At 48.8% G+C, this 15,428-nt stretch overlaps 1 protein-coding gene across 1 annotated transcript in view; it reads right to left on the reverse strand.

Moving 5' to 3' along the window:
- Positions 1 to 1,694: 1,694 nt before the first annotated feature.
- MINDY4B (MINDY family member 4B) overlaps positions 1,695 to 15,428 on the reverse strand; it is a 171,113-nt gene continuing 157,379 nt past the window's right edge. Inside the window, exons 14-15 of the mRNA XM_029617353.1 lie at positions 6,052 to 6,232; positions 1,695 to 2,074 (exon numbers count right to left, since the gene is read on the reverse strand). Of these exons, the coding sequence (XP_029473213.1) occupies positions 1,932 to 2,074; positions 6,052 to 6,232 (324 nt within the window). The 3' untranslated portion in view covers positions 1,695 to 1,931. The remainder of the gene's footprint in view (positions 2,075 to 6,051; positions 6,233 to 15,428) is intronic.

Consider the following 15,428-nt stretch of genomic DNA (forward strand, 5'->3'; position numbering starts at 1 on the left):
TAAGAGTGCTTGTACCGCTGGTATCTGACACCGGAGAAAATGCATAAATTCTATCCCTCCCATTCAGATCAGTGTTGGAGAGGTTGTAGTGCTCAAGGTACATTCTTGCATATTTGGTGGCAATGTGCGGTTCTGCAGGATTATTGGTCTATGATTCGGGATCTCATCTTGGATATCATGCAGGTGTTTATCCCTAATGAACCGAAACTGTTCCTGCTAAATATTTTCCCTTCCGCACTCACTGGACAAAATATATATCCGATACAACAGATTATCCAAGTGAGCAGAGCAGAGATTGCGGCAATGTGGAGAAAGAGAGAGGCGCCTACTCGCGCCCAAGTACTTCATAGAATAAATAAGGTTTGGTATCTCAGTAAATTAACCGCTATCTGGCGTAGTACACTCAAAAAGCATACACAGCAATGGAGAGACTATGACAAGTGGAGACACGCCCAGTCTGACAAGTAGATATGGGATATAATAACTGTGATTTATATCTTTACCACTTGAGAAGCTGTGGGAGGAGCCTCTTTCCCCAATGTCTTTCTCAGGTGCTTACAACATCATATGGACTTATTGAATTTTTGTATCTCGTTTTTCTGGACCATTAGATATCTATTTTCCTGGACTATGGGAAGGGAGGGTGGGGGGGTAGGGGGATGGAGGTAAAAGAAAATAAATGCACATAGCCAAATATGTTGTTTATTAGATCACCTGAAATACAGTTATGGAATTTTGACATATGTAATGTGTTATGAGAGCATGTTCAAGTGGCTTAATAAAATATAAATAAAAAAACAAAACACAAAAAAAAATTTAAAAATTAAAAAAAAAAAAAAAGGGAACATGTGTGTATTGTCGTGCGAGTGGAGATACGCTGCAGTTTTATATTGTGTGCACAAGTACGCGCATATCATTTAAAATCCCCCTGCTGCATGTATGTGTGTGTGTAATCTTTAGAGTCAGCTCAAGTAAATGTCCTGCACGTATTTCCGCTAGGGCTTTAGCGGCTTTTACACGTGTTTGCAGGTGGATTTTAAAACATGCTCGTATGAGGGAAAAACCAGTTTTTCAGATTGGTCCACCAGTTTGTCCAGTTGATGCTGAGGTCTTCAAGACCCCTCTGGTTCTTCATCCTGTAAGCCCCCCACTTGACCCCGAACCTTCACACTGTGCTGAAAGACCTTAAACTGGAGATCTCCAGACATGCTCCTCATCAGGACCAGCAGTAAAGTTACGTGGATAGCACGCGGATGCGCACCATGGTCAGCTTTTTTAAAATTCAGAGTTACGCGCGTAAGTCTTGGACCTGCCCCAGAACGCCCACGCCCCGCCCACCTCCCGCCCACGCCCCGCCCATTCCCCACCCCCTTGTCCTTGATGCGCGCACAGGTGTGTACGGCAATACTTTGCGGCTTCTTGAAATTTGCTTTGCTCGCGCGCGGTCCGCATATGCACACATGTTGCCATTTTTATGCGAGCAAAGCTTTTAAAATCTACCTCTATTCGAATAAGTATGTGTGTTGGTGAAGAACAGGAGCTAGGAGAGGAGCAAAGGGAAAGCAATACCCAAATAATAAACATGAAATAGGGTGTGCTCTTGAACGCATACATTATCAAACAAAATGCCAATTCTTATGTTAAACAAAGTTGAGTTTTGTTTGAAGTTCTGCAAGACACAGCTAAGTCATGAATTTAAGGAAACAAATGTGCATTTATTATTTAAATGGATCCCATTGATTGAGCTTTAGTCTGTTAAGATAGCAAAGTTTGGGAAAACATTTGTCAAACATTAACATTAATCATACATAAATAAAAAAGTTAAGTCACAATTATTAAAAACACATCTTTTATCAAAATCAGTAAAATGTTATTTTTTCCTGCCAGCCTATAGTGATGGCTGCATCTCGATTACTTTCCATTTGTTCTGTTCAAAAGAATGGAACAGTTCCATTCCAGTTGATAGCTGCCCCTCCCCATTTGGTTCGGATTGCCATCTCCACTGAGGGAAATCGTTTTTCAATATCACTTTCATCCACCTCCTGGCTCCCTTCCCAGTAATGAGAATGGGTGTCTGAAAGAGGAGTGCATGCTTTTTAGACTATGTGGTCATAATATGCCAGGCAATAACAAGAAAAGGTTGCACTAGAAAAGTAAAATAGACAGCATAGCTAAGCCTTTACAACGGGGGAGATATAGCAAACGTTTGCTCTAGTGCACGAATTGCACTAGGGCATTTCCCCATGGAAAATATTGGGATGGCCACTCATAAATCTGAAACAATTTGTGTACTTAGGCAAACCCAGCACAAATCTTTGAGATATCTGCCCCAGTGTATTTATGCACTCCACTGCGATCTCACCTGAAATGGTGGAATATAAATGACAAATAAATAAGCAACAAAAGTTTATTTAATTTATATTGACAGTGTATTTACAGCAATGTTATCTCCTTGATGCATGTACCATATATCACTAAATATGAACATTAAAGAGCCTATTTGCTACAGTGTGTTAAAATCAGCTGGCAAGTTCTAACATGGGCATTGTTGAGGATTTAATTCTTGATTTACTAAGATAGGGGTTCTCAACCCTGTCCTTGGGACACAGCTAGCTAGTCAGGTTTTCAGGACATCAACAATGAATATGCATGAGGTATGCAAATCTATCTCATGCATATTCATGGTGAATATCCTGAAACCTGATGGGCTAGGTGTGCTCTGAGAACTGAGTCGAGAACCACTGTACTAAGGGACATAAAGTCTTTAGTAAATTGGGTTTTAACTATGGGTGATATCATGGTGGTGGTAACAGAACAAGGGGCTTGGTTGTCCTGACAGACCTCCAGAACAACCCCCCCTCCCTGCCCGAGTCAGCAAGAAGGGTCCGTCATTCCCTGATCTCAAGCCCCATCCCCACGATGAATAAGAAATGTCCTCCATAGCCTAATCTTAACTCTCCTTGTTCCCCTTTTCCCTTCCAGTGAAGAGCCCTCTATGACCTGATCTGAAAACCTCCTTCTCCCCAGCATGCAGGGCAAAGGAGTAAAGATCAGCTTGTGTCATTTTGGAAACTGGCATTGGAAGGACAAGAAGAAGTCTAACTGCTTCTGCCCCAGTCTTTGTGTGGCAACTTTGTAAGGGTTAGGTTATGGGAGTTGGGGGTAGGGGACTCCTCCAGGCTATGTCGGGCCCTTGCTGTGAATGTTGGTGGGGGAGGCTGGAGGGCCATTCTTCTTGGACTTGGGGAAAAGGGCCGATCACATTGGTAGCATGTAAACTTGCTGATGCTTACACAAAAACATAAGTAACCACATATGAATATTAATGAGATGCTTAGCATGCATTTGCATGCTACGCAGCTCATTCAGGGGGCAATTTTCAAACTTTCCACATTGAGAGAAAGATCATTTTTTATTTTATTTTATTTTTTTTATTTATTTAAGGTTTTTATATACTGGCAATCATGAGAACATATCTTGCTGGTTTACATGAAACGGGAGTGCATTAAATACATCAAACTAGAACTGAGGTGACCGAAGGTACAGTTACAATTAACAAGGGTAGCAAAACTTGGTGAAGAGGAAGAAATAGGAAAGAATAAATGGTTAAACGATATACAAGTCAAATTACAAGTTATGTGCAAATAGCATGATTAATGGCTGAATGTTTTAGAGGAGTCCTTGGATTGTGTCCTTGGATTGTGTCATTAAATTGTGTCTGGGAAAGCTTGCTTGAATAACCAAGTCTTAAGTCTTTTCCTAAAAGTTAGGAGGCAGGGTGCTCTCTACCTGTGGGCATTGCACCAGTTTTCAAAGCAAAATTATACACACATTTTTGCTGCAGTAAAACATACGTACAGTGATTAGTACCTGCTTATAATGTGGATACATTTTTGCCAGGAAAGCAGGCACAAAGGTTAAAAAATGCAAAACAAAAATAGAGGAAAAGAAAATGACATCTATGTATGTACATTTCATCCCCTGATCTAAACGTGCCCCATGAAATACAAAACTACATTCTATTCAAATGTTTTCCCTGATAGGAAGCAGCGTGCTCCTCCTTCCGCTCTCTCTCTCTGCCCCTGGGAATGTTTCTAGAGTCTGCAAATAAAAGTACGTGCGTTGTTCAACAATGTGCATACTTTTACCTACAGATGGGTGGGGCAATATTCAAAGCCCTAAGTTCTGTGGGCAAAATGCTTTTTGTGTCCATGGAAATCGCTTGGCTTCTAGTAAAGCCAAGGGTTCCGTGCATATACAGCATCTGGTTTTTTTTAGAAAAAGGGGAATGTTCTCTAAATCTATTTTGACAGAAGAATATTTTATCTTAAAAGTTATGTCTGTTTACAGTGTGCAATGCTTTGAATACTGTGACTCCAACAGACAGGCCGATACAGTAAAGTGTGGCCGCAGTTACCCTGTTTCTAACCCGCTTTGTACGCACAATTTGGCCGCGTAAGTCCAACCCGCGATTCAGTATCCGGTTTTACCCGTCCTTACCGCTTCTTGAAATCGACGCATATCCCTTTCCGCCCGTGGCATGTATATGATATGTTAATGATTGAATTAGCTATTCCCTCCGATACAGTAACATGCGCCCAGATTATCGCCTTTGTAACCAGCTATTTTGCCGCGTCTTTAACCTGCAAATTTACCGCTTACCCTGACGTTAGTGTGGTGAACTTAGCCGCCCAGTCCCAAACCAACCCAATCCACAGAAAAAAATGCTTCTCGCACAAGGGGGAAAAATTATTACAAAAAAATAAAGCAAGGCGCAGGTTGAAAATCATTTCTGTATTACGCTTGGGCATCGGGGATTGCCAGCTTGACAAGCGTCAGGCAAGCCCCAGCAGCCAGCGATCGGCGGCAGGGAGCGCAACAAAGCACCTATGCGCGCAGCTCCGATTTTCCGCCTCCTTCAGACGGGCAAGAGAGAGACGAAATTTCACGGGCAAACTTTCCCCCAGCCCCCGCTCACCTGCCCTGGCCGCGGCCACGCAAGCCCCCAGCAGCAGCAGCAGAAGGGCGTCCATGGGTGCCGGTCTCCCGTGCGGGCGTACAGGCGTGCGTTCATGCACCTTCGCCGGCGGGGGCTGTTGGAAGCCGCATCGCATGGGGAGCGCCCAATCCGCCCCGGGCTGCTGAAGCCGCTCTCATCGCCGGCTGCCCCTGGGAGGCAGGGGAGCCGCGGTGTTGCGCCTCGGGAGGAGGGGAGAGAGGACCGGGGCTGCTTTGGAGCTGTCAGCGAGCCCGCACGGGAGACCGGCACCCATGGACGCCCTTCCGCTGCTGCTGCTGGGGGCTTGCGTGGCCGCGGCCAGGGCAGGTGAGCGGGGGCTGGAGGAAAGTTTGCCCGTGAAATTTCATCTCTCTCTTGCCCGTCCGAAGGAGGGGGAAATTCGGAACTGCGCGCACAGGTGCTTTGTTGCGCTCCCTGCCGCCGATCGCCAGCTGCTGGGGATTGCTGCTGCCGGCGCTCAAGGCTAGTGGGTCTGTAGGAGGACCATCCACTTTCCTGGTGGAATGACATTTGAAATGACAGGTACCAGCGCACCGAGGATACTGTATAGGTGGCTCTATACCGCTCTATACAGTAAAATGGATTGCGCACGCCTACCTCTTCATGGACGCGCTTTGGACCCGGTTTGCATTTGCGTCTCATTTGAATACAGTATTGAGCCATATGTGATCCAAACTGTGCGTGCGGCAAACGAGGGTGCGCCCGGCACTGCCGCACTCTTTCTTACGCGTCCTTACTGTATCAGCCTGAGAGTTATCGGTCACTGCTTGAATCTTTTAGACGACTTTGTTAAGGTTTGGGTCTCCTACACAGGCCCCCTCAGAGCTCCTAGCAGAGATCGCTGTATTTGGGGAGTGTTGTCCCCTAATTCATGCCTGTACAGCATGAGCTCAGCTCTTTGCCTCCCGTATCCCGTGATCCCCCCTTCTTCACAGTGGATTTTTATTTGCATATGCTAAACAGTCACCCATTGATGTTAAGCGCTGCAGGCATCATCAAAGCACAGATTTTCTGTAATCTGAAGTACCTACCGATTGTAAGACGGACTGCTTTGTTCTGAGATTTCTGTCCAATGTAGAAATAAAGATCAAAAAGATGTTCCACTTTCCAGTCCGACAAAAGCAACCTGTTTGTGTTGAAAAGGACACTGTATGCTCCATTGATGTTGCACAGCCAGATGGGTAATTTAGGGGTTTTCAGCATGCTTCCCACCTATGGTATGGAAAGAAAGAACAAGCTAAATAAAGGCTGTTTACCATTCAAAAGGTGTAAAGTTGCTTTCAAGAATGTTATTCCACTGCGCTGGGTCTTTAGCAAACAGTGTACTGTGAAGAGTAATATAAGAAGCAGATCCTCTGTCATACTATACTAGTCTTTGTTTTTCAATTTAAATTTTATTTCATTTTATTCATTTACAATAATGAAACAAACAGGTAACAAAAAAAGGTAAGCACAATAAGGTAAACATCTCCTAACTCTAACCAAAACAAAACACATTCTAGCTGTCATCTAGGGGGACGCACAGCGCTAAGATGTTTACTACAGGTTACAGGAGGATTAAATATTTATATTTTACCCTTCACATCTAACCACCAGATTTACCTTTAATAAAAGCATTTGTAAGGCTGGGGAGCTTGTCCAACCTGCCGCCTTTAACGTGGTGGCGGGCAAGCGTTCCCTAGGGCTTTGTTCTGAGGGGGACGGGGAGGGAGGGGGGTGCTGCGGGGTGGTAGGGTTGCTGTGGCAATGAAATTTGAATATTGCCAGTGCCTGATGATTTGTCAGGCACCTTGTTTTGTTTTTGGCAGGATTTCTGGGCAGTAAGAGTCTGTCAACGGTTACCTCAGTTTTTGCTGGGGTTGCTGTCGAGTAGGTTTCTTCTCTCCCGTTTATATAAGAACATATGAAATTGCCATACTGGGTCAGACCAAGGGTCCATCAAGCCCAGCATCCTGTTTCCAATAGTGGCCAATCCAGGCCATAGGAACCTGGCAAGTACCCAAACATTAAGAAGATCCCATGCTGCCGCTGCCAGCAATAGCTGGAACACAGTCAACATGGATTTACCCAAGGGAAATCTTACCTAACAAATCTGCTTCATTTTTTTGAAGGGGTTAATAAACATGTGGATAAAGGTGAACCGGTAGATATAGTGTATTTGGATTTTCAGAAGGCGTTTTACAAAGTCCCTCATGAGAGGCTTCTACGAAAACTAAAAAGTCATGGGATAGGAGGTGATGTCCTTTCGTGGATTACAAACTGGTTAAAAGACAGGAAACAGAGAGTAGGATTAAATGGTCAATTTTCTCAGTGGAAAAGGGTAAACAGTGGAGTGCCTCAGGGATCTGTACTTGGATGGTGCTTTTCAATATATATATAAATGATCTGGAAAGGAATACGACAAGTGAGGTTATCAAATTTGCAGATGATACAAAATTATTCAGAGTAGTTAAATCACAAGCGGATTGTGATACATTAAGAACATAAGAACATAAGAAATTGCCATGCTGGGTCAGACCAAGGGTCCATCAAGCCCAGCATCCTGTTTCCAACAGAGGCCAAGACCATCCCATAAGAACCAGGCAATTACCCAAACACTAAGAAGATCCCATGCTACTGATTCAATTAATAGCAGTGGCTATTCCCTAAGTAAAATTGATTAATAGCCATTAATGGACTTCTCCTCCAAGAATTTATCCAAACCTTTTTTGAACCCAGCTACACTAACTCCACTAACCACATCCTCTGGCAACAAATTCCAGAGCTTTATTGTGCGTTGAGTGAAAAAGAATAAGAACATAAGAAAATGCCATACTGGGTCAGACCAAGGGTCCATCAAGCCCAGCATCCTGTTTCCAACAGTGGCCAATCCAGGCCATAAGAACCTGGCAAGTACCCAAAAACTAAGTCTATTCCATGTAACCATTGCTAATGGCAGTGGCTATTCTCTAAGTGAACTTAATAGCAGGTAATGGACTTCTCCTCCAAGAACTTATCCAATCCTTTTTTAAACACAGCTATACTAACTGCACGAACCACATTCTCTGGCAACAAATTCCAGAGTTTAATTGTGCGTTGAGTAAAAAGAACTTTCTCCGATTAGTTTTAAATGTGCCCCATGCTAACTTCATGGAGTGTCCCCCTAGTCCTTCTACTATCCGAAAGAGTAAATAACCGATTCACATCTACCCGTTCTAGACCTCTCATGATTTTAAACACCTCTATCATATCCCCCCTCAGTCGTCTCTTCTCCAAGCTGAAAAGTCCTAACCTCTTTAGTCTTTCCTCATAGGGGAGTTGTTCCATTCCCCTTATCATTTTGGTAGCCCTTCTCTGTACCTTCTCCATCGCAATTATATCTTTTTTGAGATGCGGCGACCAGAATTGTACACAGTATTCAAGGTCGGTCTCACCATGGAGCGATACAGAGGCATTATGACATTTTCCGTTTTATTCATCATTCCTTTTCTAATAATTCCCAACATTCTGTTTGCTTTTTTGACTGCCGCAGCACACTGAACCGACGATTTCAATGTGTTATCCACTATGACACCTAGATCTCTTTCTTGGGTTGTAGCACCTAATATGGAACCCAACATCGTGTAATTATAGCATGGGTTATTTTTCCCTATATGCATCACCTTGCACTTATCCACATTAAATTTCATCTGCCATTTGGATGCCCAATTTTCCAGTCTCACAAGGTCTTCCTGCAATTTATCACAATCTGCTTGTGATTTAACTACTCTGCACAATTTTGTGTCATCTGCAAATTTGATTATCTCACTCGTCGTATTTCTTTCCAGATCATTTATAAATATATTGAATAGTAAGGGTCCCAACACAGAACCCTGAGGTACTCCACTGTCCACTCCCTTCCACTGAGAAAATTGCCCATTTAATCCTACTCTCTGTTTCCTGTCTTTTAGCCAGTTTGCAATCCACGAAAGGACATCGCCACCTATCCCATGACTTTTTACTTTTCCTAGAAGCCTCTCATGAGGAACTTTGTCAAACGCCTTCTGAAAATCCGATTAGTCTTAAATGTACTACTTGCTAACTTCATGGAATGCCCCCTAGTACTTCTATTATTCGAAAGTGTAAATAACCGAGTCACATCTACTCGTTCAAGACCTCTCATGATCTTAAAGACCTTATCATATCCCCCCTCAGCCGTCTCTTCTCCAAGCTGAACAGTCCTAACCTCTTCAGCCTTTCCTCATAGGGGAGCTGTTCCATCCCCTTTATCATTTTGGTTGCCCTTCTCTGTACCTTCTCCATCGCAACTATATCTTTTTTCAGATGTGGTGACCAGAATTGTACACAGTATTCAAGGTGCGGTCTCACCATGGAGCGATACAGAGGCATTATGACATTTTCCGTTCTATTAACCATTCCCTTCCTAATAATTCTTAACATTGTATTTGCTTTTTTCACTGCTACAGCACACTGAGCTGACGATTTTAAAGTATTATCCACTATGATGCCTAGATCTTTTCCTGGGTGGTAGTGTTGCGGTTCTGACCGCTTCCCCTCTGATCGGGCTCAGAACTGCCTACCTCCACGCCAGCAACCGCAGGTTCCCGCATGGCCCAGGTGCCGAAGCTCTCCCTGCTCGCCCATCTTCCACATGGTGGACGCCATTGCTGACTCGTCCTTCACCGGCCTCGCGCGCGCGCGCGCAAGGACGCCTGTCTTGAGCGTCCTGCTCCCGGAAGCCCAGCTCCGCCTACTCTGATGAGCTCACGCCCAGTTCCCAATATAACCGGCGCCCAGCCGTTACTCAAGCGCCTTGCAACGAGGTTCCCAACTGCTTAGTTGTTGCCAGTTGCGCTTCCTGATCGTCTCTCCGCGTTCTGAAGACCCCGGTTTGCCTCTGACTACGCTTCTGCCTGCCTGCCCGCCAAGACTCCGGTTTGCCTCTGACTACGCTTCTGCCTGCCTGCCCACCAAGACTCCGGTTTGCCTCTGACTACGCTTCTGCCTGCTGCCCGCCAAGACTCCGGTTTGCCTCTGACTACGCTTCTGCCTGCTGCCCGCCAAGACCCCGGTTTGCCTCTGACTACGTCTCTGCCCTCTGCCCGCCTAAACCCCGGCTTGCCTTGTACTACTCTCCAGCCTGCCAGCCCTTTAACCAGGCTACCCGGGTCGCAATCCATTTCGGGCCTTTCTTCTGTGACTCTCAGACTTTCCTGGTAGGCTTCCGGCCTGTTACTGGACTTTTGTCTCTACTTCTCACTGCAGCTCCTAAGTCCCAAGGGCTCGGGCCCCTACGGGCTCCTCCCGGGGGGGTCCCGGGCTCCGGGTGAAACCTAGCCTGCTACTGTCTCCGCCTCCCGGCCTGCCCAGCCATTGGTAGGCCGGCCCAAGGGTCCACCTCCTGCCTTCCGACCTGTCTAAACCAGAACAGTTTGCAAGGCCATGGACTCGGCGGAGAATCCAGGGCTCCAGGTCATCCCGGGGATGGCACAACGCATCCAGCAGCAGCAACAGTGCATTGATACCTTGGCCGCCACTGTAGAGCAACTGCTTGGCCGCTTGGACACCGCTCCCTCGGTCCTACTTCCAGCTCCGCCTCCTGCTTCAGTATCCAGCTCGGTCTCGACAACCCAATTACCTGCCCCAACATGTTATGCAGGGGACATCAAGACATATCGAGGCTTCTTGAACCAGTGCTATGTACGCTTCACCCTTCTGCCCGCACAGTTCCCTTCAGATGCAGTCAAGGTGGCCTACATCTTTTCCTTGCTGGATGGCAGGGCACTGGACTGGACTTCGCCCATGTGGGAGCGTCAGGATCCCTTGTTGCAGAACCTTCAAGAGTTTGTACTGAACTTCCGCCTTGCCTTTGACGATCCCGCACGCCAGACCACGGCTACCTTGGAGCTCTTGCACCTTAGGCAGGGGACTTGCTCCGTGGCCGATTTTATGATAGACTTTTGAACATTGGCCATGGAGGTTGGCTGGCGGGACGATTGCCTGAGGGGGATCTTTCTGGAGGGCCTAGCTAGCCGTATCAAGGACGAGCTCGCAGGCCGAGATCTCCCGGATGACCTCAATGACCTGATTGATATTGCTGGGAGGGTGGATTGTCGTCTACAGCAGAGAGATAAGGAGAATCGCTCCGTTCGCAGAACACCACCACCAACTCCTAGTTCCGCACGGCTTCCAAGCCCCAGGGCACCATCTGCTTCCGCCACGCCCGGAGAACCCATGCAGCTGGGGAGGTCTCCCCTGACCCCTGAGGAGAGAAAGAGACGCCGCTCCTTGGGCCTGTGCCTCTACTATGGGGGCAAGGGTCATTTTCTCGCCAATTGCTCTGAACGTCCGGGAAACGACCGAGCCTAGGTCATCATGAGGAGCTACTCCTAGGCTTTGCAGGCTCAGCTCCTCATTGCACCCTTCCAGTGACTCTCAAATATCCCGGTGGGGAACTTCAGACTTGCGCCTTTATAGACTCTGGGGCAGAGGGCAACTTCATCGTCGCCGACCTGGTTGACCAACTTCTACTTCCCACGCAACCCCAGCTTCCACCTCTGCGCATTTCTTCCATTCGTGGCACCTTGCTCCCAGGGACCGTTACCCGCTGCACCGGTCCTCTGACCCTCCAGACCGGACTGCTTCACTCTGAGGAGATCTCTCTCCTAATCCTCGAACGGGCGGTACACCCCCTGGTCCTGGGCCTGCCCTGGTTACGGTGCCATTCACCAGTCATCCAATGGGACACCTTCCAGCTCACCCAGTGGAGCCCCCACTGCTTCACTCATTGCCTACAGGTTCCTCGTCCCAGGAGGCCAATACAACTCTGTTCCTCGCTCCTCCTGCCAGAACCATACCAGGCCTTTGCTAACGTCTTCTCCAAAGAAATGTCAGAGATTCTTCCGCAGCACCGGCCTTTCGATTGTCCCATTGATCTACTACCGGGCACCACGCCTCCTCAAGGCCGAGTGTATCCGCTGTCCTTACCAGAGACCACAGCCATGTCTCAATATGTTACCGAGAACCTGGCCAAAGGCTTCATTCGACCGTCTCATTCCCCCGCAGGAGCGGGCTTCTTCTTTGTGGCTAAGAAGGACGGCTCACTCCGCCCCTGTATTGACTATCGTGGGTTGAATGCCAGAACTAAGCGTGATCGCTACCCTTTGCCTCTGATCCCTGAGCTTCTGGACCACCTGCAGGGGGCACGCATTTTCACCAAACTAGATCTCCGAGGGGCCTACAATCTCGTCCGTATCCGGCCTGGGGATACGGACGAGATTGTAGGCAACACAAGAGATGGGCATTACGAGTATCTGGTAATGCCCTTCGGACTCTGCAATGCGCCGGCCGTCTTCCAAAACCTCATGAACGAGGTCCTACGTGAAATGCTACACTCCCACGTGATAGTGTACTTGGATGATGTACTCATCTTCTCCAAGGATCTGGAGTCTCATCGCCAACACGTCCGACAAGTTCTGCAAGCTCTCCAAGATAACCACCTCTATGCCAAGCTAGAAAAATATCTTCGAAGCCGAGTCACTGCCCTTCTTAGGATACATTATCTCCTCCACTGGCTTTAGGATGGACCCTGAGAAAGTCTCGGCCATAACCAAGTGGCCCCAGCCTCGAGGCCGGTTTCTAGGGTTCGCCAACTTTTATAGACATTTTATTCCTCGCTACTCTCACCGAGTCGCTCCTCTCACCACCTTAACCCGTAAGGGAGCTGACCCTAGGAACTGGCCTGACGCCGCTGTGAAGGCATTCTCGGACCTAAAAGAGGCGTTCCTGGTGGATACTTGCCTTCGTCACCCTGATCCAGCTAAACCCTTCATCGTGGAGGTCGACGCCTCCAGTGTGGCCGTAGGGGCAGTCCTCAGCCAACACTCCTCCTCTGGACAACTACTGCCCTGCTCCTACTTCTCCAAGAAATTCTCCCCGGCTGAGGCGAATTATTCGATTGGGGACAAGGAACTCCTGGCAATCAAGCTTGCCTTGGAAGAGTGGAGGCAATGGCTCAAGGGTGCAATACACCCCATTACTGTATTCACAGATCACAAGAACCTGGAATTTCTATCCCAAGCTCAATGATTGAACCCCCGCCAAGCCCGATGGTCCATGTTCTTCAGCCGATTTGATTTTACCGTTCAGTATCGCCCGGCAGCGAAGAACCTACGAGCTGACGCCCTGTCCAGGACCTCCATGGCAGAGGAAGAGATGGATCCTCCTCAATACATCCTAGATCCCGGTAAGGTTCTCCACTCCGCATTAACGGTCCTATCCCAAGATAGGACTGTAGTTCCCCGGCGAGATCGGCTACAGGTCCTATGTTGGGCCCATGACTCCCTCACGGGAGGACATTCCGGACGAGAACGGACCTTGGAGCTCCTCAACCGGTTCTACTGGTGGCCAACTTGCGACAGGATGTACGCACCTATGTGAGTTCATGCCCCACATGTGCTCAACAAAAACCCAGTTCGGGCCCCCCCTGTGGCCTGTTACAGCCGCTCCCGGTGCCTGCAGAACCATGGACCCACTTGGCCACGGACTTTATGGTCGACCTGCCCTTATCCCAGGGGAAGATGGTCATTTGGGTCACGGTCGACCGTTTCTCAAAGATGGCACATTTCGTCCCATTGCCAAAGCTACCATCAGCACCAGAATTGGCCCTCTTGTTTGCCCAACATATTTTTCATATACATGGACTTCCTGTGGACATTGTTTCGGATCGTGGGCCCCAATTCACCGCACGATACTGGAGGGCCCTCTGCAAGTGTTTCAAGGTACAACTCAGTTTTTCCACCGCGTTTCACCCCCAAAGCAATGGTCAGTCTGAGAGGATGAACCGCTCTCTAAAGACCTTCCTACGGGCTTTCATTAATGAAAGACAGGATAATTGGACTGAGCTTCTGCCTTGGGCTGAGTTCGCCTACAACAATCAGGTCCATGCTGCCACTGGACTCTCTCCCTTCCAGGTGGTTTATGGGAAGCAACTTAGGCCTCCACTTCCCAGTCATGTGTCCAGTGTCTCCCCAGCCGCCCAGATGACGGCACAACAACTACAGACTCTCTAGCAAACTACTCAGGACAAGCTAAATCGCGCAGCTGCCGCTGCCAAGCGCACAGCTGACCGCCACCGACGCCCGGCACCCACGTACTTGCCAGGAGACCGGGTATGGTTGAGCACGAAGAATATTCATCTTCGGCTTCCCTCGAGACGCTTCGCCCCCAGATTCTGTGGTCCCTTCCGGATTGCAGAGCGAGTAGGTCTCGTGTCCTACCGATTGAGGTTGCCATCCTCACTCCGGATCCATGACGTCTTCCACGTCTCGCTGTTGAAACCTCTGGTTCTCTCCCGTTATCATCGCAAGCCTCCGGATCCTTCAACTACCCCTGTCGCCGAGGATCCCACGTTCCAAGTACGCGAGGTACTCGACGTACGATTCCACAATCGCAGATGGGAGTATCTCCTCGCCTGGGAGGGTTGCGGTGCCGAGAATAACACTTGGGAACCCAGCCGGAACATCCTGGACAAGTCCCTTCTCCGCCAATTTCATCTGGAGCATCCGGATAAACCTGGTCCACTTAAGAGGGGCCGTAAAGGGGGGGGGGGGTACTGTGGCGGTTCCGACCGCTTCCCCTCTGATCGGGCTCAGAACTGCCTACCTCCGCGCCAGCAACCGCAGGTTCCCGCATGGCCCAGGTGCCGGAGCTCTCCCTGCTCGCCCATCTTCCACGTGGTGAACGCCATTGCTGACTCGTCCTTCACCGGCTTCGCGTGCGCGCAAGGACGCCCGTCTTGAGCGTCCTGCTCCCGGAAGCTCGGCTCCGCCTACTCTGATGAGCTCACGCCCAGCTCCCAATATAACCGGCGCCCAGCCGTTACTCAAGCGCCTTGCAACGAGGTTCCCAATTGCTTAGTTGTTGCCAGTTGCCCTTCCTGATCGTCTCTCCGCGTTCTGAAGACCCCGGTTTGCCTCTGACTACGCTTCTGCCTGCCTGCCCGCCAAGACTCCGGTTTGCCTCTGACTACGCTTCTGCCTGCCTGCCCGCCACGACTCCGGTTTGCCTCTGACTACGCTCCTGCCTGCCTGCCCGCCAAGACTCCGGTTTGCCTCTGACTATGCTTCTGCCTGCCTGCCCGCCAAGACTCCGGTTTGCCTCTGACTACGCTTCTGCCTGCTGCCCGCCAAGACTCCGGTTTGCCTCTGACTACGTCTCTGCCCGCTGCCCGCCTAGACCCCGGTTTGCCTCGTACTACTCTCCAGCCTGCCAGCTCTTTAACCAGGCTACCCGGGTCGCAATCCATTTCGGGCCTTTCTCCTGTGACTCTCAGACTTTCCTGGTAGGCTTCCGGCCTGTTACTGGACTTTTGTCTCTACTTCTCACTGCAGCTCCTAAGTCCCAAGGGCTCGGGCCCCTACGGGCTCCT

This window comes from Rhinatrema bivittatum, chromosome 9 (assembly GCF_901001135.1).
Source record: "Rhinatrema bivittatum chromosome 9, aRhiBiv1.1, whole genome shotgun sequence".
Classification (NCBI taxonomy): domain Eukaryota; kingdom Metazoa; phylum Chordata; class Amphibia; order Gymnophiona; family Rhinatrematidae; genus Rhinatrema; species Rhinatrema bivittatum.